We start from the raw sequence: 23,809 nt of genomic DNA on the forward strand, positions 1-23,809 counted from the left end.
CTGTCTCCTTCAGCTGTTAATCTAGTCACCCTGCACTTAGCAGGCCTCCTTAGACAGCTCAGGGCAGGGCAGAGCCCCTCCTGGGGATGGGATTATTGAGTCCTCTCATGCTGCTGCCATATATGGGAGGAGTCAGCGCTGGGATCCCGCTGGCTACTCTCTCTGTTCTCCACCCAAAGCCTCCGGCCCCAGTCTCTCCTCAAGTGTCTCCAGACCTCTCTGCACCCTCTTTAGCCAGGGATCTACTATCTGTGGCTGCCAGTCTGCAATTAGCAAATGGCTCAGACAGTACAGGGCAGGGTTGAATCCCACCTGGGGGGAGGCGGTTATTGGGTCCTGGAGCCACTGAGGGGGAGTTGTCGCTGTCTGAGCAAGATGGCTACTGCCGCATGGGGGATGAGTCAGCACTGAGATCCCACTAGCTTCTCTCTCAATTCTGTCCCCAAAGCCTCCTTCCCCAGTCTCCCCTCAGGTGTCTCTAGCCCACTCTGCTCCCACCTTTTCCAGAGACCAGGGTAAGTGGCTGCAAATAAAAATTTATGCATTGGCTCTTTAAATGGTTCTTTGCATCTCCAGCCGCCTGTCTCTGGCAGAGGGCAATCCTGCCACTTTTCGCAACTGACTTTTATCTGTGTACTTTTTGGGCTCTGGTGCTGTACGCTAGAGATCCCCACTCTTGGTTTAGACCCCACTCTTCTCGGGGGACCCAACTGGCAGTTTCAATATCCTTCTGGTGCTGCCGCCCTTGGCTGCCCCACCTGCCTTCTCAGGTCTCTACCGCACTCCTTACCAGTTAGATTGCGCTAAAGCCAATTCTTCTGTCTCCAAAATTACAAGGCTCCTCTCTCGCCATTTTCAGTTGTTTGTTCCAGGTGATTTCTCCACAATTTAGTTGTAATTCCCAGTTGGTCCTGGGAGGAGGTCAGTGTGACTTCCTCTCACTCCTCCGCCATTTTGATTCTCCTTCGGGAAACTGTTTCTTGATACTGGACTTGGTAACAATTTTTTGAATATGACATCAAAAAGTACAAAAAACAAAAAATAAATAGGAGGGGCTACATAAACAAAAAAACTTTCTGCACAGCAAAATGAAAAGGCAGACTACACAGAATGGGGAGAAATATTCACTAATCATATTTATGATAAGGAGTTAATATCCAAAATATATAAGAAACTCATATAACTCAGTAACAAAAATAATTTTTAAAAAGTTTGATTAAAAATGTCTTAGAGATATTTTTACAAAATGACATACAAACAGCCAATGGGCAAATGAAAAGATGCTCAACATCACTAATCATTAGGGAAACGTAAATCAAAACCATGAGATACCACCTCACACATGTTAGAAGGGCTATTATTAAAAAGACAAGAGATAATGAGTATTGGCAAGGATGTAATGAAAAGGGAACCGCTTGTACACTGTTGGTTGGAATGTAAATTGGTACAACTACTATTAAAAATATTAGAGAGGTTCCTCAAAAAATTAAAAATAGAAGTACCATATGATCCATTAATTATACTTCTGGGTAATAAAATCAGGATCCCAAAGAGATAGCTACATTCCCATGTTCATTGCAGCATTATTCAAAATGCCAACATATATATCTACCTATGGTGAATGGATTCAGGAAATGTGTGTGTGTGTGTGTGTGTGTGTGTGTGAAACAATAATACATGCATATTATTTAGCCTTGAGAAAGAAGGGAATCCTGCTGTTTTGCAACAACAGGGATGGATCTTGGGGGCATTATGTTACAAAGACAATGTATTATATCACTATTATGTGGAATTTAAGAAAAGCTGAATTCAAAGAAACAGAGAGTAGAATGGTAATGGCCAGGACATGGTGGGTATGGGTAATTAGGATATGTCAGTCAGTTGGTACAAACTTTTAAGTTTTAAGATGAGTAAGTACTGGACATATAAGGAAAAACATGGTGAATATATTTAACAGTACTCTATTACACATCTGAAAGTTGCTAAGAGAGCAAATAAAATGTCTTCACCACAAAGAATGAATAGTAATTGTAAGGTGATAAATATTTACTAACCCTACTGTGGTAATGATTTCACAACATGTAAGCATACACGTTATACTTACCCAATGTCATATGCCAACTTTATCTCAATAAAGCTGGGAAAAAAACATAATGGGAGCACAACAGATAAATAATGCAAACCCTAAAGCAAGTGCAACCTATAAGTGTAATGTAAACCATTCTAATTTCTACTTCCTATCTTAATTACTCAGTGGTTACTGCTGAACAAAGAATCCATGAAGACAGACTTACAACATAATTTATACTAGTTATTCAAAAGTGTGGAGAGTGTAACATTTACTAAGTGCATCACCATTTACTAGGTTTTTAGAAAATAACACTTATGATCCTGATGTAAAACTAAATTTTAACCAGTTTTTTGCCACAAATATTTGATGAGAGAATCTGTCATTTTTGTACCTTCTAACATTGAGATTTTTAAAACGACATACTTCTACGTAGGTAGTCACCTTTCATCATAATTTCTATAGTTGTAATACTGATAATGTTATCTTTTCCAAGGGAACTCATATTCTTTGATTAAAAAAACACTAGATATATGTTTGTGGTGTTGATTTATTTTTTTAATATTTAAATACAGAAGATCACTAACACCTTAGCAAAAATAAATATTTTTATGGACATTTTTAGCAAGTATTCTTTAAGTTTTCAGCCTAAGACCTCAAGGTTTTCTCTTACGGCCTTTATCATTATTACAATGACTTTACTTTTAATATTTTCCCTTGTATGTAAAAGCATGTGTTGTAACCTATTAGACTCGTTTCTCAAGGGTTATCCTAATACTGGGTTATCCTAATACTGTGGTTTGTAAAGTGTGATGGCACCCCAGTAATGTCTACCTAAACAGGAGCTTGCTTGACAGTTAAGGTCAACTCTAAAATATTAATACAATGGAATAATACTGTCTAATAATTACTGGCAATATGTTTTAAGTTTGCTATTTAAGACATGCAGCCAAAAAGAGTATCAAGAAATGTGAAGAACTGGGAACAGGCAAATTTAGGGGTACACAAGGTCAACATATTTCAGTCAGTCAATGTAGTGTGTTTGGATGGCTTCTATTACTGCCAGAGATCTTGATAATCTCTTCTCCTTCAATTTGCCTGAGAGCACTAATGCAACTGATGTGGGGGCTTTGTAGAATTTCTTACACTCTCTTGAAAGATTGAACAGTGGGAACCCATTTGCCAAATGGAAGGAAAACAGATCTCTCTCTGTGCAGGTCTCAAAGAGGCTACATTTACACGTATCAAGTTCAAAATATAAAATAATTTAGGAAGGTGCTGAAGTACAGTAAATAGATATTTTGTAAGCAACCAATGATTACTGTTTCTTGGACTAGAGTATCTGCCTGTTTTTTAGAACTATCCACTTCACTAATTCCAGTGCTCACCTCCTTGCCTCTGTGTTAATAAATATTGCATTTTTCTATATGTACACAGGTTCAAACCCTCTACCCACCTTAACTTGACTATTCTAGTGAAGTGAAACGCTAGGAAGCCTCTGGAAAACTCAACCAAAAAAAGAAAAAAACATCATTTTTTTTTTTAGATTGTGATGATCCCAACTTTTGGTTAAAGCAATGAGATTACATTGGGAAATACCTTTTCTCCACTGGGTATAACCTTAGCGGAACTCAAAATCAAGGCATCCTACTTTCCCACAACCAAAACATAAGCATGCCCCATGAGAACTTGAACTTGGTTCTATATACTTCCCTCCAGTTCTATACGCTAACTAATATTCTTCCTTTTATTTTTCTACTGAGATTTGTCTTTCTTGCTGATGTCCTATGAGATTCAAAACTGAAAGTCTTTTTCAATGAACAGTTTTGTAAAGACAAGTAAAAGGAAGCTTCATTTGAAAGCTAATATAGTGTCATCATATAAGGAGAATAAATCTAACCTTCTACTTCTAAATTCCAGTGAGTGCAATAATATTATTACAAAACCTTGGTTACTTTCCAAAGACACCCAAAAACACTGATGTTCTTTCCCTGCCCAAAAGAAAAAGAAATTATTTTGTTCAATAGAATACTCTATATTTGAGTCTCTACCTCTATATTTAAAAATGAGGTATTTCCTTTCTACTACATCTTCAACTTCAATTCCAGAACCTAATGACCTTTCTCTCCATATCATATGCAACATAGGTAATATCCAAGCTTAGGAGTTTTTATCTTCAGATCTTTTCACATTTCTCCATTTCTCACAGGTCTAGTGAAGGTAAATGGAAGAGATGAGAAGGAATTGCTGAAATATGTTTCCATGCAGTCTATTTCTTCATGCAGTGAACACAGTCTGTCATCATCTCTTTCTAGTCCCATATCAACAATGACAGTCCATTGCCTAGAAGAAATACATTCTTTGCAATCAGGATAATATAGGTTTAAGAACTGTATAAACCAAAAGAAACCAGTTTTTCTCAATAAATATGTTGACTTTGCAACTCAAGGAAGCATTATCAACTACCCGTCAGTCACTGGAAGAATTAGGGGCAGACCTAGGAGTTTTGGGCCCCAAAACAAAAGCATTCCCTGCAATAGTTCTCATGTTTTGTGGAAGAGCACTTCACATCATAGAAATTCAAGAGCCACAAAAGTTTTCAAAGCAATTCTGTGTCTCATATATGATTTAAAAATTCAAATAACATTAAACAATTTTATTTACATTTTTAATATGATTCTCTCTTCCTAAAATGTCATTGACCACTCCATTTAAGTCAGCATCATCTGCTAACCCTGTTTTACTTTTGAGGCTTGGCTATACACCTACCATGTCTGCCCTTGCAACATGCCCCAAGGAGCTGTATTCATTGCTTCACTTATTCATTTCTACTATTCAGAAGCAGACATTATTTTTTATCCTCTTATTGTTACTACTATAATTATTAGTCATCATTATTACCCTGGAACAGTATCCGACACAAAGAAAGTTCTCAGATATGCATTTTCTATATATAAGGTCTATGCTTGATTGCTTACCCCATTTTTTCCTTCCCTGAAGTCAGTTTATTATAGCAGATCCATGATAACTGTAGAAAATCAAAACTGGAGAAACTTCTATCAGTTTTATTATACTAACTACAACCTTGGAGTCTTCACCTCCTATATTATTAACAGAGTATTTTAAAATTCAGTGTTCATTTACTGAGCCTGAAATATGTTGGACATTATCCTGGGTATACTGTTGAAAGTCAAATACAACATAATACCAGTCCTCAATAAACATACATTATAATGGGAGAAGATAATTGGGTTACAATGACTACAGTGATATGCAAGAAATTCTATGATAAAGTTACGCACAAGGTGTTATGGACACATAGAAATGACACTTTCAATTATAATAATCAAAGTAAATGTCAAATAATTGAAGTTAAGTCTGCTTAGATTAAGCATAAATATAATTTATTTAAATTATGATGGATAATTTACAGAATCACTCTGGAGGCCAGAGAACCAAGGTCAGAATGTAAGCTGAAACAAAGGATGTCTAGGCTTTCATAACCAAAGTCCCCCCAAATTGGCATAGAGCCAGACTAGCTGGGACATCGCTGTTGCTGTTATTCCTGGAAATGGGAAGTCAGAGATTGTGCTACTGCTGCACACTCACACTGGAGAGCATATCCACCCTAAAACATGGCTGTCACTGTTGCTGCTGTGAACAAACTGGTTTTTCACAGTAGCTGGTTCTTCATGTTCCTAGCTCTTGATTCATCTATGGAGATACCTTCATTAGCCACAATTGGGATATATGGCTGTGCCCTACCTTTGCAGGAGGCTGGGAACATGAATATCTGACCCTTTTTGCTCTACAGTGATATGGAGGCCTGTTCTCTTGCCAAGACATGTACAATCGATCATTCTCCATGAACTTATTTGAAGAAATGAGCTAAAAATGTGCTGTTAAAAAAGACAAACATACATACCACAAACCAATATTAGACCATGAAGGGAGAATAAGTCAGGGATACCTTTCTTAAAGGTGTTGTTTTGAAAAAAATTAATGGGAGTTAGCTGGCAGTCTGACTAGAAAGCAGAACATTTGCAAAGGCACAGAATATCCAGATACCCACAGGAGGCTGACTGTGGGATAGGTAGAGGGATTATGTAGGAGGCTTGAGGTGGGAATTAAATGGAATAGGGACCGTGTGGGAGTGATAATGGTGGGTAAAGGACACACTGGACCAGAAAGACCTACATTCCACACTAGACTTCTTGATCTTCTACTTGATCCTCTGGGGAAAGGGAACCTAGGAATAGATGATAAAATGGCTTTGTTTGTATTTTACAAAGATTATCATGATAGCTGAATGGATCCTATATTGGAGGGGATAATCTAGAGACATGGCTGAAACCATAAATCAAGGTGAATAAAATGAGGTCCAGAACTAAAGTAACTGCAATGATGATGGGGCTAAGGGGACACACTCAATATGTGCAAGCAAATTGAGTATAGTTTAAAATCCAAAATATTGTGCTAATCACTGAGGGTCAAAAAATAAAATATAATGCCTTTTCTTGAGGAACTTAGTACTTAGTTTTAAGTACAACTAAAGATAAATTATATGAGAATTCTTGTGATTTGCTATTTTGAAATTAAGTCTTTGAACTTTTAATATATATGCATAACCTGGGACCACTGCACACTTCATTAAATAAACACTCCAATTAGATACTAAAATGTCTCATAGTTTTCTATATTCTCTGTGACACAGGCAGAGAGAGAGAAAAAAAAGAAAACTCCTCAAATTCAACATAGATGGTAGTATTGGAAATTATAACCTTGTTGTATCATACTGCTTTACGTTTTATGCTGGGTTAGTAAGACACAAAAGCAGAATGATTCAGAGTGAAGACAACTATAATAAACCACAGCAAACAGATATAGGATATAATTTTTGATACACAAGGTCACAAAATTATATATCATAAAAATTATACATAAGTAATTCCTTTACATGTTTTCTTTTTCCTGAAAGATGAAGGGGAAAATACAATTCTTCTTTCTCTCCTTTCCTTAACAAATATTTATCAAATGTCTTCCATATGCCAAAAATAAGGATACATGACAGAGTCACAAGGCAAAGTCCTTGACCACATAGAAGTTACAAGGCAAGGAAGATAGATACATAGTACAATGAAAGAGAACATTGCATCTGTGAAGGAAAAAGAAGCACAGAATTCTTAAAGAGAATAGAATCCCCTAATGAGCAAATCTAGCTAGTACCAGGTCTAAAAAAACTGAGACTGAATAATAGTTACTAAATAGTCAATTAAGCCTTTACCTAAGAAAAGAGTATTCTAGGTCAAGATAAAGTCCCAAATAAGCCCTTGCTGGTGTGGCTCAGTGGATTGAGCAAGGATCTGTGAACCAAAAGGTTACCGGTTTGATTCTCTGTCAGGGCAGAGGCCTGGGTTTGAGGCCAGGTCCCCACATGGGAGCAAACAAGAGACAACTAATTGATGTTTCTCTCACACATGGATGTTTCTCTCTCTTTCTTTCTCCCACCCTTCTCCTCTCTCTGAAAATAAATAAATAAAATCTTTAACTAAAAATAAAAAGAATTTTAAAACTGTCAAAAAGTTCTACAGTTTATCTGAGTAATAAACTAAATTTATTTTAGAAGACCAATTGAAATAAGTCTATTATGTGATTGGCATGAAGTACCAAAAGGACAGCTCAAATGTTCTTCTAGGCTTTTAAAAGTTCACGTGTGTCATGATACTATGGAAGTAACAAATTATTACTATTTGTGAAGTAATATTCATGAGATTTTCCTTAAAATTGTCTGGCAAACTATAAAAGTCATATGTAATGTCCTTGAACCAAATTTGGTTCAAAACATCTGGAATATTAGGGCCATATGCTATGATAAGCATTTACTTTGACCCTTACTTAGAAAAAAGGTTTTTTTATGTATAATTTAGACTACTTAAGTTATTATATTGACCTGAATTTAAAACATGCTGGAGTAAATATTCTCTTATTCTCTGTAATATTAAACAATAAATTGCTTGTGGTAATACTGCATGTGCATCCATTCAAATAAACAGGGCAATTTATGCAAATATAACTGTTCTACAAAAATCTCATCATCTGAGAAAAATCATGTTATAGTCCTCTATGAAGGTTCATCAAGGAGCATCATTCATGCATATTTATATCTCCCATGATTTTACTTGAGGAGAGTTATTGTTATCATTATTTTTAATCTTTACCAGAGGATATATTTATTGATTTGAGAGAGAGAGGAAGGGAGAGAGAAAGAGAGAAACATTGATGCAGGAGAGAAACACATTGCCTCCTGTATGTAGCTCAACTGGGGATTGACCCCGCAACTTCAGTATGTGCCCTGACTGGGAATTGAACCCACAGCATTTTTGTGCTTGGGACAACACTCCATTCAACTGAGTCACCCAGCTGGACAAAATCTTCTATGATTATACATGAGAGAAGAATTATTGAGGTTTTCTTTGACAGTTTAAAAAAGCTATATGTAGCCCTCCATGTTCCAGACAAGTAAATGGCTTCTGTTGAAAAATGGCTTATTTTCTCAGACATCATTGTCTTGAGTTGTTCTGTAAGAGTTGGATAAAGGAGTGTCATGGTGCTTGCTTATCCCTATGCCATACTGCCTCTCCTACGCATGTATGCAGGATAGTATTTTTCTTGAGGGTCAGGTTCTATAGTAAGCAGGCAAAGGAAAATAGTGAACATTTAAAATTGTCCTTGAAAATTCCAAGCACATATACTTCCCAGAAATTCCAATAGACTAATTTTTTTTAATTTTTTATTCTGAATTAAACCACATTGCTGTTTCTTTGAGAGGACATCAGAGGAAGTAGTTGGACCTTTTTAGAGGCTGTGGAACACAAACATGTATGCTCACATTATCAAAGGCCCACAGAAATAAAGCTGACTAAAGAAACAGTGGATCATGTTTCCCACTTCAGATTTTCTCTGACTAATTTACCACACACTATTTAAATTGCGATTTTCCCTTCTCTCTATTTTCTCTTTTTCTCTTGGGAAGAGCAGGGGACACAGGAGTGTTTACTAAGCACTAAGTGAATTCATTTCAATGACTTCCATATATGATATACTTCCAATGAAAGTTATTGTAAATATACACCAAATATCATAATACTTATCGGAGAAGAGGAACTGATGTGCTAGACATTACCCGAATGGTCCTTGTTTTCCTGCATCCCTACAGCTGGTGTTATACTCACTCTCCTCCTCAAGCAGAAGGGCTCGCAAACTTAGGCTTTTTCCAAAATGGCTGTCAATGATACAATATTTATTTTTTGAGCTGCATCATTTCAATGTAAGATTAGCTAGATATATGAGCTGAAGAGATCAGGCCATATTACAAGGATTTTGTCCTTTTTGCAGAGCCACTATATACCAGACTCTGATTTTATATCTTAAGCCTTCATCAAGTGACACCAGGAAAAAACAACCACGTAAAACTCACCACTAACCTGTCTATAGACAGGTTTATATCACGTTTTTTATAAAAGACACAGAGAAAACATTTGTCTTGATCCTGTGCTTTATGGAAAAATTAACATAATTTCAATCTTATGAACACTGTAAATTTTTTAACAAAGTGAGTAGTAGTCTTTGCTTTGTCCAGTACAATGTTCAGCATCAAAGTGGAAAGCCAAAGTGCAGCAACAGAGCAGGAAATTATTTGAACTTTACCTCTGAGCTTTAGATTATTATTTTCTCTTTATCATGTTTTTTACATTCATATTTATGTTGATATTTCCAGTCAATCTCAAGCCTTATTTTGGTCAAAGTAGGATTCAAAGAAATAAGAAAGAAATAAAAGAATTAGTTATCAGAAATGCTTAGTTATTTTTTTAGGGCTTCATGCAAGTAATTGTTAATGAGTCATACAAATCTCAGCATAACACTAGGCCAGAGTTAAGATTTCTTTTCTAATCATAAAGTTTCTAACTGAATTATACTAAAAAAGACTCCCTTTAGAAACATAGCAGTTGGGACTACAGTAGTAATTAAGACAGACATGGTCTCCTCCAGGGTCTAGGGGACAAGAAAGAACACATCAACAGCAAGTTACACTAACATGCGATAAGTGCTGTGGGAAAAAGACATTGGAAACATAAGGCCATGCCAATAAAACCAAGGAATTGGTACACATGGGTTTGTTTGAATCTACAAATGACTTTTAGGATGAGACCTGTTCATAATTAGGAGCTACCTAGTCAACAGTGTTAAGAATGAGAGTATTTCAGTCAGAAGGAAGAACATAAGAATGACTCATCTCCAGTGAATTTTTGAAATTAGAGCTAGTGATGAGGCACTGAGTTAAAATCATGAGATTTACAAGCAAATCCTGACTCCCTTCTTTTAGTAGTCATGTGCAATTATGCCAGATGTATGTATGTAAGTATATCTGTATTCTGACAGTCCAACATCACAGCAATGTCTTTAGATTTATGGCATTTTTTTCTCATGGAAGGAATCTCTGTTTCTATTGTCCTGCTTGTCTGTCTTTATTGTTAGTTAACTATTCTGATCAATAACAATTTGGATTAGATAAAATTCTTACAAACAAAACTAAAGACCTAACTTTGGCATAAGAACTGTATAAGAATATCAAGCACACATTTTATAATATATATTTACTATATCCAGTATTTCCAAATGGAGAAGCCTGAATATTTCTTGTTAGGATCCGTACGTGTGAAGATTTTATCTAATTTCTCAAAATCCGCCCAAATGAGGACTACAGGCCAAAAATTTGAACCATTACTTCCAATTTGAGCTAAATAAACAAACATAAAAGAATCTTCTCCAAGTGCTACTTAATAGAACTGTCTTTTTCAAAATAATCTGTTTCAAAGACTATTTGTCTAAATACAATTTACTGCCTGAATAATTTATTTAATTTTGTTTTGGCCAAGTCAGCCAGAACCATCACTCTTATCCAACTTCAAAGCAAAGTGCCACTGTGATTGGGTTCTCATAATTCTAAACAATTCTCTCAATTTAGAGAGGGAGCAAAAAGAGCATGCATTGAGAGGCACACATAAAGCAGTAATGCACACTATTATCCATTACACAGAAGTAAGATATTGATTTGGAGACATTTTCTTCTCTGCACTTCTCCCATTAATACTTGAAGGGACTTCAGTTTCACACTTCTGAAAATATTCTCTTCAAAAACAAAAAAAACTGCTATAAACAAAGACTTTACAGATCTAATTCCCAGGCAGTGGGGAATATGAGAGTGGGTGTAAGGTGATCATCTATAGTGTTTGTTTAATAAAGTCTGAAAAGAACCCTACAATCCACATACATTTGAAGAGGATCATTTTGATCATTGCAATCTCTTCCTACCTGCCTCTTTGGAAATCTGGGTGAAGGATTCCACACCTTTCTCTCCATAACTTCCTTCAGATGCAAGAGTAGACACGTAATTCCAGCCTAGGGCCTTCACAATGTCTACCATGGCCTGGGCTTGGAAGGAATCTGGTGGAACCACACGGGAGAAGAAGTCATAGCGCCGGTCATCACTTAACTCAGGTGCCGTCGATGCATAACTAATCTGGGGGATCTGAAAAGACAAAAAGCACCACATGAGAGCACACCATCAGGATGTGAGAGACTCATTTATACTGACAATAATTTACTCAAATACAGGACCTGAGTTCCAAAGAGGATGTGTGTGTTGGCAAACACTATATGTTAACTGTAGAAAATGCAACTACTAACTTCTTAAAAGCACAAAGAAGCTGTGCCTTGCCCTTTGTTTTCTCATTTTGGGAACAAGGAATGAGGATTGCATGGAAACCATATGGGTCATGGTGGTTTGGAGAAAATAATTTATAATCATCTGGCTACCATTTTGAATCATGCTTTACTTTTTATAAACTAATAGAAATAAACAAACAAACAAAAAACCCAACAGCCTAACTGGAATGTGTATAGAGAATGTTTTAGTTGACACAACTAACGAATATTAGCGGATGTCATTAGCTATCTAATATTGACTGAGGGATGATCACCTGTGAGGAAATATCTAAGCAAGTTACATGCATTATTTAATATATTCTTCTCAAAAACATTATGAAGTAGCCCAGTAACACCCTTGGACAGAGGCAAGGGGATTTCCTGGCCCCAACGCCTTCGCCTCAGTGGTCCTAGCACATTAGAACACCTTTTTCAAAATTTTCTAAGCTCCCCTTTGGGTTCTGGAAAAGGGCTGGTAGTCCTGTCTGGAAGGAACCACAATGGGTCTCTGATTCCTGTTATTTCACCTTTAGAGAACTCTCTGACACTCAGCCTCACATGAGAGTAACCAGATGTTCCATGGAGCTCTAGAACTTGTGCCTATGCCTAGAGCCCCATAGCAGAACCTTGGTTTCAGGTTCTGGTCTAACAGCCAGATTACTCTCCTTGGTTTCAGGTTTCAGTCTAACAGCCAGATTACTCTCCTTGGCCTGTACAGTATTTATTTCTTAGAATTATGTGAAATTAGGCTACCTGAGTAATGCTGACATGCTGGTTTTAGCAAAACCAAATTATGTATATAGAAAGAGGTCCTGAAAAAGAGATGTTTGCCTGAGATCCTAGATAACCTAGGGGAAGCCCTAAAGTAGCCCTAAAGTTAGGCTTAGGGCCTTTTACAATGCACCATCCCCTAACTCTCTTAACAGAAGCATGCATTAGACTATAATTGGTACAATTAATCTACCTGTAACAATAGGCAACTCCTACAAAATCCTGTTTGCAAACTCTCCCAGGACTTGCTTTATCATATGGATTTCTGAGGTATCTAAAAGCCACTTTTGATCTTTGCTCAGACGAAGCCCAGCAGTACAACTCTTTGCCCCAAAGAAGTCAAGGCTACATTCAAATTGACTCTTTCAGCCCTGAAAACTGTAGTCCATATTAACCTTTTTTTTTCCTTCCAGTGCAGTATGCCTAAAGTTTACCGACCTGTCATTGTTTAAAGCTAGTTATTACTTCTGTGAAGCTCATTTCTCCACCAAACTTTTCAGGTCATCATTACAGTCAAGTTCTTGCAGCGCATACCTGATGCAGCTCTGCGCTATGGACAGTGGGGGTAGGCTCTCTGCCCCTGATTCAAAGTCCAAAGCCAGTGTGAGAAAGGGTCAAAGTCTCCTGATGGGTCTTTACCTGAATAACTTCTCAATGAGAGAGGGAGTGAGGTGGAGGCAAAATAAAATGGAATTTGCTGTTGACAAGATGTGGATTAAGCCTGATGTTTTGTTCACAAGTGTTTACTTCGGTGAAGTTATTTCACCTCAATGACTTAGCTTCATCATTAGTATAAGATTGTTTTGAGGGGTGAAGATACGAATGTGTGTTGCTTAGCATGACGCCTGTGACAGGGTGGGCACTTAAGATAAAGGGGTAACGATAATCAAAATAGAGAACAGTATGGATTCTCTAACTAAATTCACCCATTCCCTACTTTTGATCCCCCAATTCTCTGTGATATGTTACCACAAACATTCCCTTCTCTATTTTAAGAACATGTTTGCATATTCCCATCATTGTTGCTTTATAAATATTTTATTCAACTCTTTATTATATGCCAATCATTTACTAAAGTTTCATATGCATTACCTAACCTAACCATCAGTAAATATTTTTTACTATGCCATACTATATTATATTATACTCTATTATTAACTAATTTTACAAAAGAAGAAACTGAGGCTTGAAAGTAAAATATGACCAGCAACATTCACGCCTGAAACTACCCAATGCAAATTTCCGAACTCTTAACTATGATACTTAGCTGAATTGTTGCTGAAACATTCTAATAATAAACATAATACAAGAAACGGCAAGAGATTATCAGAGTCCAGGCCAATTTCTGCCCACAGTGCTAACTTCTGACTCATTCAAAGTTATTTTACAGGTCATTCTTAAGGCTGTCATTCAAACATTTTATTTCAATACTTTATGAGAGCTTATTAAATATATTGGGTTAGCCAAAAGTTTCATTTGTTTTTTTCTGTAAGATGGCTCTAGTACCACTTTAGATTGTATTGTGGCAGCTGTTATATAAGTGTGCATTTAAAAAATTATAAAAATTGATGAATTTTTGTGTAGCCATTTTAATATTGAAGATGGAAGAAAATACACATTTTCCCATATTATGCTTTATTTTTTCAAGAAAGGTAAAAATATAACTGAAACACAAAAAAAGATTTCTGCAGTGTATGGAGAAGACTGATCAAACATGTCAAAAGTGGTTTGCAAAGTTTTGTGCTGGAGATTTCTTGCTGGATCATGCTCCATGGTCAGGTAGACCAGTTGAAGTTGGTAGCAAACAAATCAAGACCTTAATTGAGATCAATCAACATTACACCACATGGAAAATAGCTGACATACGCAAAATATCCCAATCAATGAAGATACTGGTGAAAATGAAAAATGTGTCTTTTATTTATGAAAAAAACCACACAAACTTTTTGGCCAACCCAACATTAATAGAAAGAGTTCCTTATGTTTCATTTATAGTTATGAGGTTATACATTTTAGGTAAGTGAAATACCATCTGAATAAAGGCTTTGGGCAGAAAAATAAAAGGAAGGAGGGAGGGAGTGTGGGAAAGAGAGTGGTAGAGAGAGACAGTGAGAGACCTTCTCTTACAAGAAATAAAAAGGAGGGAAGCCAAGCATGTCAACACATTTACATCAATTTCAATTTGTGGAAACGTAAAAGCTTCATGCAATTACACAGAGGTCTTTCCTGCCAAAATCCCTTTCTACCTTTGAAGTTCTAATAAAGATACACCCAGCACTCTACTTGAAATTGCATTTATGTAGCTGCTATAAAATATCAGAATTGTGAAGTGCCCCGATGCAAATGCAATTTCAAAACTGTTCCCCATATTTCAGTTCTGAAAATCCTGGTGAAATAAATTTCTCTCCTCACTACCATGTACCCTTTGAAAATGGCTGCTATCTATGGTATATCCCTTCCCACTATAAATAAGAAGTATCTCCTGGCTTAAGACGCATATGTCTCTTTAGCATCATATACACATTCTATATCCAATGACACTTATTTCTCCACTATGCATAAATGATGCTAGAATAAGGGATAAAAGACCAAATGGTTTTCATTTGTGATATAAAAACACAGGATTGGGTAAAAGTAGGTGTGCAGTTATGAGTACAAAAAACATAGAGTTTATTCTTATATTATTATTAATTATTTAACTATTTTCCATACCAACAATTGTATACATACTTTTCCCCACCCTGTATAGCTGTTATCAGAATATCCCTTCTAGCAACAGAGATAAAGAACTGGGAGAATATTATGTAATCTATGAAACATGTTGCCGTGTAGTTATTTAGCTATTATGGTGCATATTTAGTTACTTGTTTTCAAACTACTGTTTAAGCCTACAGAGTAATTATTTTGAAGTATGTGTAATAACTGGTACTTGAAAATGACTAAATTATTATTAGTCATCTTTAGTGATTAACTTCGGCACTCTCCTTGATCTCTAGCTGTACTTCCCTTTCTGCTACTGAAACCCTCCCCTCCTGTCAGCCTTCTATGGATATGCAAAACTCATCTTTTGATGAAGATAATTTGGTATGATAACACTTCAGCTACAGAGAAATAGATGTCCCATCTCTCCTTGAGACTTTCTTGCTCCAATTAAAAAATTTGAACACCTTTGGTCTTTAACATGGACCAAATTTTCACCTTATTGTATTTTATTATTCTTTACTTACATCATAGAAATTTGCCTATCACAAAAAAATAGTGTTATTGATGAGTATCAAATAGAATTAAAAACATTTATAAACTATCGTATTTTAGTTTTTACTTGTATTTAGAAAATAATACATTTATTTATGAAAATACAGAAGCAAAAAAGAAAATAACTTTAATGACTTCATCCCTATTAATATTTGCTATACCTCTTTATCATTTTTGTGTGTATTGGGTGTATACATATATATTATTAATTATATAACTGTGGGTCTTAATATCTTCTTTCCACACCTCTCCCCTCATTTTTCTTTCTCTCTCTTTCTGGTTGCATAATATTCTGCTAAACTAAGCCTAAGTTAAATCTAATCTTTATTGTTAAATGTTTAAACTTTTTTTCAAGTTTTCATTATCTCTAGAAGTTAACAAAATTTCCTAACAGTTGATTCAAGTCCTATAGAAATATTTCAGGTTTACACTTAAATACTTCCCTTTGTGAAAATTACTTGGGGTTGTACTAGAAGGTAAACCAAACATCTATATTTTTTCTTCTGAATGGTTAACTACTTGGCTTAGCACCATATATTAAATACTAACTATTGAAGAGAAGACATCTCTTGTCACATATTAAATCCTTTAACTACCCATGAATGTTGGGGATGTATTCTCTGCTATTCCACTTCTCTGTCACCTGAGTCTTGGGCCAGTGTTTTACAATTTTTATTCTTAGAAACTTAAGAGTTTTGAGGGATATATTAATTGGAAAGTATTCTCACTTTATAAGTGCTCTTTTTAAAACAACCATGAGTAATCACAAGTTTAATTTTCCAGCTGAACTACAGCACAATTTTTTCAAATTTATAATAAAGTTCCATTAAGATTATGATAATACATTGTATGTACAAGTTAATTTGGAAAGAATTGGTACATTTACCATATTTTACTTTCTCCTGTGGGAATATATTTATTTTCATGCATTCCATTATTCATCCTTTTCTTTTAGTAAAATTTTATAACTGTCTCCATGTAACCCTTGCAAATTATTAATTTTATTTCTATATAATTGCTATTTTTGTTTTACGAGTGGTACCAAATTTTCATTTTATTTTCTATTTGTTGCTGGTATATAGGAGTTGATTAATTTTGTACATTTAGTTTATGACTTACACCCTTATTGAAATTTATATTAGTTCTAAGAGTTTCCAATTTCTTTCCTTGAGATTTCTAGGTAAGCAAACCATATTGTGGAATTCATTTAGTTTTATTTTCTTAATATATAAACTAGAATGTCCATGTAAACAAGAATAATAGTGGCAAAAACAGTTTTGCTTTATTTCTATTTCTCTATAGTAAACATTTAAAATCAACTAGCATTTATTCTAATTTCTCATCTTGAAAAATGTATAGCTAAGTGAAGAATTAAGATTATCAGTTAAAATTTTACTTTGCCAAAATAAATCTTAACTAAATTTATAGGACTATGAGCATCTTCAAATAATTGAAAAAGTATGCCCCTTTAACAATTCTCTTTTGCAAAGAAAATCTTAGTTTTTCCAATTATTTCTCCTAAGATGTGAATCAGGTAATGCTGATAGCAAGATAGAAGATTGGTTTCAAGGAATCAAGTTTTTGAAACAGTAGTTTTCACATTTCAGTTTTCATTTAAATTTATATAGGAGTCAACTTCCCTAACACTTTTAAATATTGAAACACAAATGGAACAAAAATAGCAAAGCCATCATTCTTCAAGTAATCAGATGCAACATTTCCCAAATCTATATCTTACTCTTAATATAGTGGGGAAAAAATCCCAATTTATTGTTTATAATTAACCTTTAAAATAGTTATGTATATTTAGGGTCCTAAAATTCCTGTAAATCTGAAATAAAGAAGACTTGGAGAAAACCAATTTCAAAAATAATTAAAATGGACATTTAAAAAACTCATATTACCTATCTTGAAGATATTTTCAAGTCACCAATATGCACATCTCATCAGTACAAGTGGTTGTGGTGACTGAATTCTTTTGGTGGACTAAAAAAAAAAATTATCAAAAGCAAAACTATATTTAATTAGTGTCCCACACCAGTCACTAGGAGGAGCTCAAGGCTCTTTCCTAACCTCTCTCAGGTGTGCCCTGGAAAACATGAACTTATAGGAAGGCCAGTTGATCAGTGCCTTCGGAACACTGCAGTTTTCTTTGGTAACAAGTGTCACAGCTGTCATTAAACAATTATCTGTATAATTAACTGTTTATTGTTCTCTCCTTTCTAGGAGAATACTTACCCTCATGGAAGGCAAGGGCCTTGTTCATCATTTTATCATCACTGGATAGCATTGTACCCAGGACAGAATAGGAACCTGATCAATATTTGTTGAATAAATAAGTGAGCCAGTAAATGAATGAATGAAATCATCCTGAGAGAACAGAATCCCTTATCCACATAGCTGGAGTGGCTTCCACCGCACCTGGAAGTCACTCCTGCCCGGGGCAGGCCTGTGGCAGGCCTGTGGCAGGCAGCTTTAAGCAGAGTAGCAAACACTTCTTCTTGCTCTTTCTTCTCCTTGGCACACTTTTCTCTGGGATTTCCTTCCTCATCATTGAAATGTAGGACAAGTTGACACTGGATGAGGTTTCAAAGGTAACAGGACTAGGGAGTCATTTATACTTCTCACTCTGTTGTTTCTCTTGGGCTTCAGACCTAACAACTCCAGGCAACATATACCACAGTGGCCAGAGTTGAGCCTAACTCTTCAAGACATGCTTGGATCTATCATTTAAACAATATGATTCTGCCCTGCTGTCTCCTTAGCTTTTCTCCCTTCTAGAACCTGACTTGGCTATCAGGTGCAAGATGGAATTAGTATACTCTGTTCTAGTTAAATGCCTTCACTTTATGTTGACATTGCTATCACCAAATCAAATTAGAAAAAAAAAAAAAAGGAAAGCAAATCTAGAGAAAACAACTCTATGTCATTTCTAATACATGCAAAATCAAATACTACAAATATATGATGCATTTTCACTTTCAAACTATTGCCAAGATTGAATTCTTGTAAATTTAATATCATCTTATGATCACTACAGTCAAACACTAGGCTAAAGGAGCTCATGAGCTGAAAGTATACCCTTTTAGTCATCATCTTCATGTCAAAATAACTGAAGACCTAAGTCCAGATGTAGACTCAATTACATTAATATAAATATTTTTGAAATGCTAATTGCCCCCACCACTCCATACAAACTTGACTCTCACCAAAATAAATTTCTAAATATTTATAAAAAGAAGTCATTTATTTAGAAAAATGAAAGATCTGAAATTGGATTCAAGTATTTTGAGCTTCTTCCCCTTTGTATTGCAAGGGCAGTACCTATGACAAAGTCAGTCACCTGGGAACTTATTTGTGGAAAGCTGAATGAGGGTCACGGTTCTCCATTCCTGGGGAATCTGCACAGTTAGGAAAGGCAAAACAAAAAGTGCTAACACTTGATCAGTGGGCAGTTTCCATAAAACTTGTAAAAGGCAATTTTTGGAAGTATCATGTGCAATTAAAATAATGCTTCAGTGTACCTGTTGAGATATTAATGAACTCCCAGTGGGGCATTATTAAGTTCACGGTTGGCAGTAATTCTACTCTTAGTTCTTATCAAGCTTTATTGATATGGATCCCTAAAAAGGGAAAAGGGTTGAATAATGTTTTCAAGGTCATTCTTTGAAGTATCATTCTCTTCAATTTGTACTTATCCATTTCCTAGATAAGATCTCTGCTCATATTAGAATGGTTGGACTTTAATTCTAATGTTTGGTAGTCTTTATTTCAGAGTACTGAGAAATTATTTTCAATTAGTTCAAAATCTGGAGTTTCACTCAACTTTAAACTACTCATGACAGAGATTATTATTAAGTATTGCAACTCTTTTTCCTTTGCCTTTTTATTTGTGTGTGTATGTTGTATAGATACTCTGAGGCCTTTGTAGATTGGAGAATTACCTACACACATATATCCATATCATTTAATGACAAAGTAAAATAGAGACCTTGCCCTTCCAATAAGAGATCACAGAAATTATTAGCATATACTTTCCTAGAAGAACAGAGAGATGAAAAGAAGGAAAATTACTCTTATGACCTTTTAGGGTCCATTCTACATGTCTGTGAATTATCTCTAGCCAGTAGCCCTGCAAATTGCCATATATTAAGAAACAAAAGTAATCAAATTATGTGTTACTTTAATATTTCTCACACTTATTACATATGATCCTGGATCTTTCAGGCCCCAAGAGCCAGATTCTCATGCCTTGAAGTTTCCTTTACCAAACACTAATGACTGATTTCTGAGGCATTCTATTAACAATAAAAATGTCAAATCTCCACAGAGCAGGGCTTCTGGGCCTTGGTATCATTGACATCCAAAGTCAGTGAGTTCTTTGTTGTGATGGGAAACAGGCCAGCCTGTGCAGTGCAGGATGGTTAGCAACATCCCTGACTTTTGTCACTAGACGCCAGCAACATATCCTACGGCTGTCACAATCGAAATGACTTCAAACAATGCAAAACACCCATGTTTGTGTGTGTTGGGGGGAGGGCAATGCAAAATTGCCACAGTTGAGAATAACTGGATTATAGTTTTGTGCAAAAGAACACAATGGCAGTCATAACACTGTGGTTGCAAAGTGACAATGAAAGGAGGAGATATTTCTAACGTCTTGTACACTGTTTATACTTTCCATATTTTCATTCCCACTTGCTGATCTTTCCCAAGTATCAAAGCTGTGTGTGTTTTCCAGGTACCTTGATTACCCAGTTTCTCGCTCTCGGTGGAATGTACAATGTGTATGCTGTTGACATGCTCCATCCTTCACAGGATGCTTCACTGGAGCTTCTCAATGTGACGAAAGACTTTTTTCAGGAGTAAATGAAATAAAATCCAAACTTATTTTCTCTCTGAGAACTGCTGCCACCTTTTTAAGTATGTTACAGTCCAAAAGTCTTGATTATTTAGGATGGTTGAAAATGAAGAGTTATATTTTGTTGAATATTGATTGCAGTAAACTATGCACTATGCTCTACTTGAATTGCAATTTTCAAAGAGTTAGAACACAATACAGTGCACTTAACAGGAATGCTCCTGCAAAATGCTGTCATCGTCACCTAATGATTCAGAAGCCCCTTCCAGGGACTGGCAGGGCCGCAGGCACGTTCATTCTCATTGGATAAGGCTATAGATGTTCCAGAAGGCGAAGTTAAGTCTACACTGATCCTTTGATTGCCTGAAAGAGGCTTACTTGACAAAAATTTCTTTATTTACTTTTTTACCCTTATAAAGAGGAGGGAAAGCAGTGCTATTTCTTTTATCTTTTATATGGCTCACATTTTGAGTAAACAAGCATTTTGTGACTATTTTTAAAACAAAAGATACAATTCATAAGATTTCTGCACAATAAATAATTCTCTATCATTTAATTCAGATGATACAATATTACATGAATAGTGTATCACCAGTTATTTTTTATATCGGTAAAATTTAGCAACTGCAGATTCAATAATTAATGAGAGGCCAGCTTTGGAGAATGCCACAATCTAATATACACACATACACACACACATACATACATACACACAAAAATAGACAGATACCATAAAGAAAACAAAGCAGTTTAATAAGAGAATGACTTAGATGGTACTGTAGATAAGTTACCAAGTAAAATTTAAGTATAAATTAGCACTTGAAAGGCTCCAAAAATTTCTAAAGCACACATGCACTAAAAACATTAAAGTTATTCCAAAATATATATGTAATCAAATTTATCAGGCCAACCTTAATTCTATAAGACAGAATTATTTACTTCTCCGTGGGCTTTCCTTGCTTTGTATAAGTCTGCAGTATCTACTAGATATCTTTGCTTAATAAATTCTAGTATATTTCTCCAATCTCCAGGTTGATTATATGCAAACTTCTTTGGGCAATTTACGCTGTCTCTCTCCAGCTAAACAAAGGGTCCCCTCTTCCTGCTGCTCATCACTCTTTTCTGTTTGTAATTTAGCTTACATCTCTTTATTATATTACCACATGCATGCTGCAAGACTCCTTGAGGAAAGAAACTGTATCTTAATTTTCTTTCATGTATCCCATCATTGTAGGACTATACAACTGTTGGAGTTTTACTGGCATTTGAAAATCATGAGAAAGGATACTTTTGGCTGTAGGTAACATATCACTTAATTACTAGTGCCTTAGATAATGCAATCACTAAATAAATCTGGATATAGCTCATTTCCAGATTGGCTTAGTGACTCAACAATGCCAGGGCATTGGGTTTACTTTTCTGTTTTCTTAGTTCTTGTCTCATACTCAGAAGGTACTTCCTCTGCTCTGTGTATCATGCCCCACATGACGTCATTAAAAAGGAAAGATGGAGGTGACGGTGGAGAGAGGATCTAGTAAACCAAGGCTTTCTCTTCTTATATATTTGGCTATTGATCAAGAAGGAATTTTTATTTTTCCAAAATGCTCTACTCCTCACCATATTTTCCTTACATCTCATTGGCTAGAACAGTGTCACATTATCTTCCCTTCTCCAAACACTGGCAAAAAGAAAAAAAACAAACAAACAAATAAGATCATCATGATTGACTTATGATGCAACCTCTAAGGAAGGATTCCCAGCTGGATTCTCTGGGAGGGAACAAACAAGTAAATGATGGTTTGGCAGACAAGTAACTCTCTGTGCCATGGCAAATATGTAGTCACCATTTTTAATTAATATGAGTTTGACAAGCTTGAAGGTATCTAAGAATTATGTAAAGAATGCATAAATAACTCCACATATGCATCTATGACTTGTCACTAACCAAATGAGAGGAATTTATGTGGCTTTTACAAAGTATATATGGTCATAATCCTGTTCTCCCCAGAATCTTTGTTGTAGTGTTATATAATTAGGGTTGCCTGGAAACCACTTTGGTGGGGGAAACTATTTTAAATAAATTACTGAAAGATCACTGAGGACAAAACAACCATATAAAACTGGAAGTTTAGAGAAGATATGACCAAGAATTTTGTTTAAGCTAGTTAGAGGACAGGAGGCAAATACCCTCTAGCAAAGGACCAAAGGAAGGTCTTTCCTGTGAGAAAGGATGGTAAGAACAAATGCATAGAATAAGTAAAATGTGCAGTTATGTTGAAGAAAGTAGAGATAAGCTTATATGGTTTGGGATCCAGAATTCCACTTAATTTACAGCTAGAGAAAAGGATAGGGTAAGGTGATATAAAAAAATTAATCCCTCCCTAAATAAATTTTGTTTCTTCTGCTATTGTAATAACTACTCATACAGAATAATAAAACATACAAAATCTTTCTAATATCCATTACTGCACACCTGGAAGAATAATTAGGTGATACACAAATAAAAATCATAAGGGTTACTAAGTCCTAAATTCCTTCTGAGTAATAACAAATGAAGAGGTTCCCTCATTCTGATACCAGTACTGCTCAACAGTGATTCAGTTAGACAAAGTGTAATTGTTTCTTCAACAAGGTCTCTGTGACAAAAGGTTTTTTATGGATTCATCATGTACCAGAAACACACTATTCCCTGCTGTTAGGGGATGTAAGGAATTGCTCACTTTGTCACTAAGGATCTCCCCCGCCTGCAGACACAGAGAATGGTGGAGAAAGCAAAGCTGAGCATTTGTCTAGTTTTCTTTGCAGTTCTTCCTAGGTCCTAGATGGGAATAGAATAGGAAAACGAACAAATGGTACAGCTTTTGGAAGAGTAAAGTCTCAGCCAGAGTTTCAAAATGTTAGTGAAGTTCAGCCAGAGATAATAGATCTTGATATAATTATGAAATATTTTAATTTACATAAAACAGAGCTGTAGACTGTAAGCCAGTGGAGTTTGTACTGGCTCCTGTGCTCATGCTTTTCATTAGCTCAGACACTCCCCTTCTAGAAAGAAAGTTGCGTTTTTTGTTTTTTGTTTTTTGTTTTTTACC

At 35.5% G+C, this 23,809-nt stretch overlaps 1 protein-coding gene across 1 annotated transcript in view; it reads right to left on the minus strand.

Moving 5' to 3' along the window:
* The window catches only part of GRM7 (glutamate metabotropic receptor 7), an 858,034-nt gene that overhangs the window by 575,953 nt on the left and 258,272 nt on the right, over positions 1-23,809 (minus strand). The window contains exon 2 of the mRNA XM_054595612.1: positions 11,441-11,657. Coding sequence (XP_054451587.1) covers positions 11,441-11,657 — 217 coding nt within the window. The remainder of the gene's footprint in view (positions 1-11,440; positions 11,658-23,809) is intronic.

Source organism: Pteronotus mesoamericanus, unplaced genomic scaffold (genome assembly GCF_021234165.1).
Source record: "Pteronotus mesoamericanus isolate MK-2021 breed Mesoamerican mustached bat unplaced genomic scaffold, CSHL_Meso_final scaffold_54, whole genome shotgun sequence".
In the NCBI taxonomy this organism is placed as follows: domain Eukaryota; kingdom Metazoa; phylum Chordata; class Mammalia; order Chiroptera; family Mormoopidae; genus Pteronotus; species Pteronotus mesoamericanus.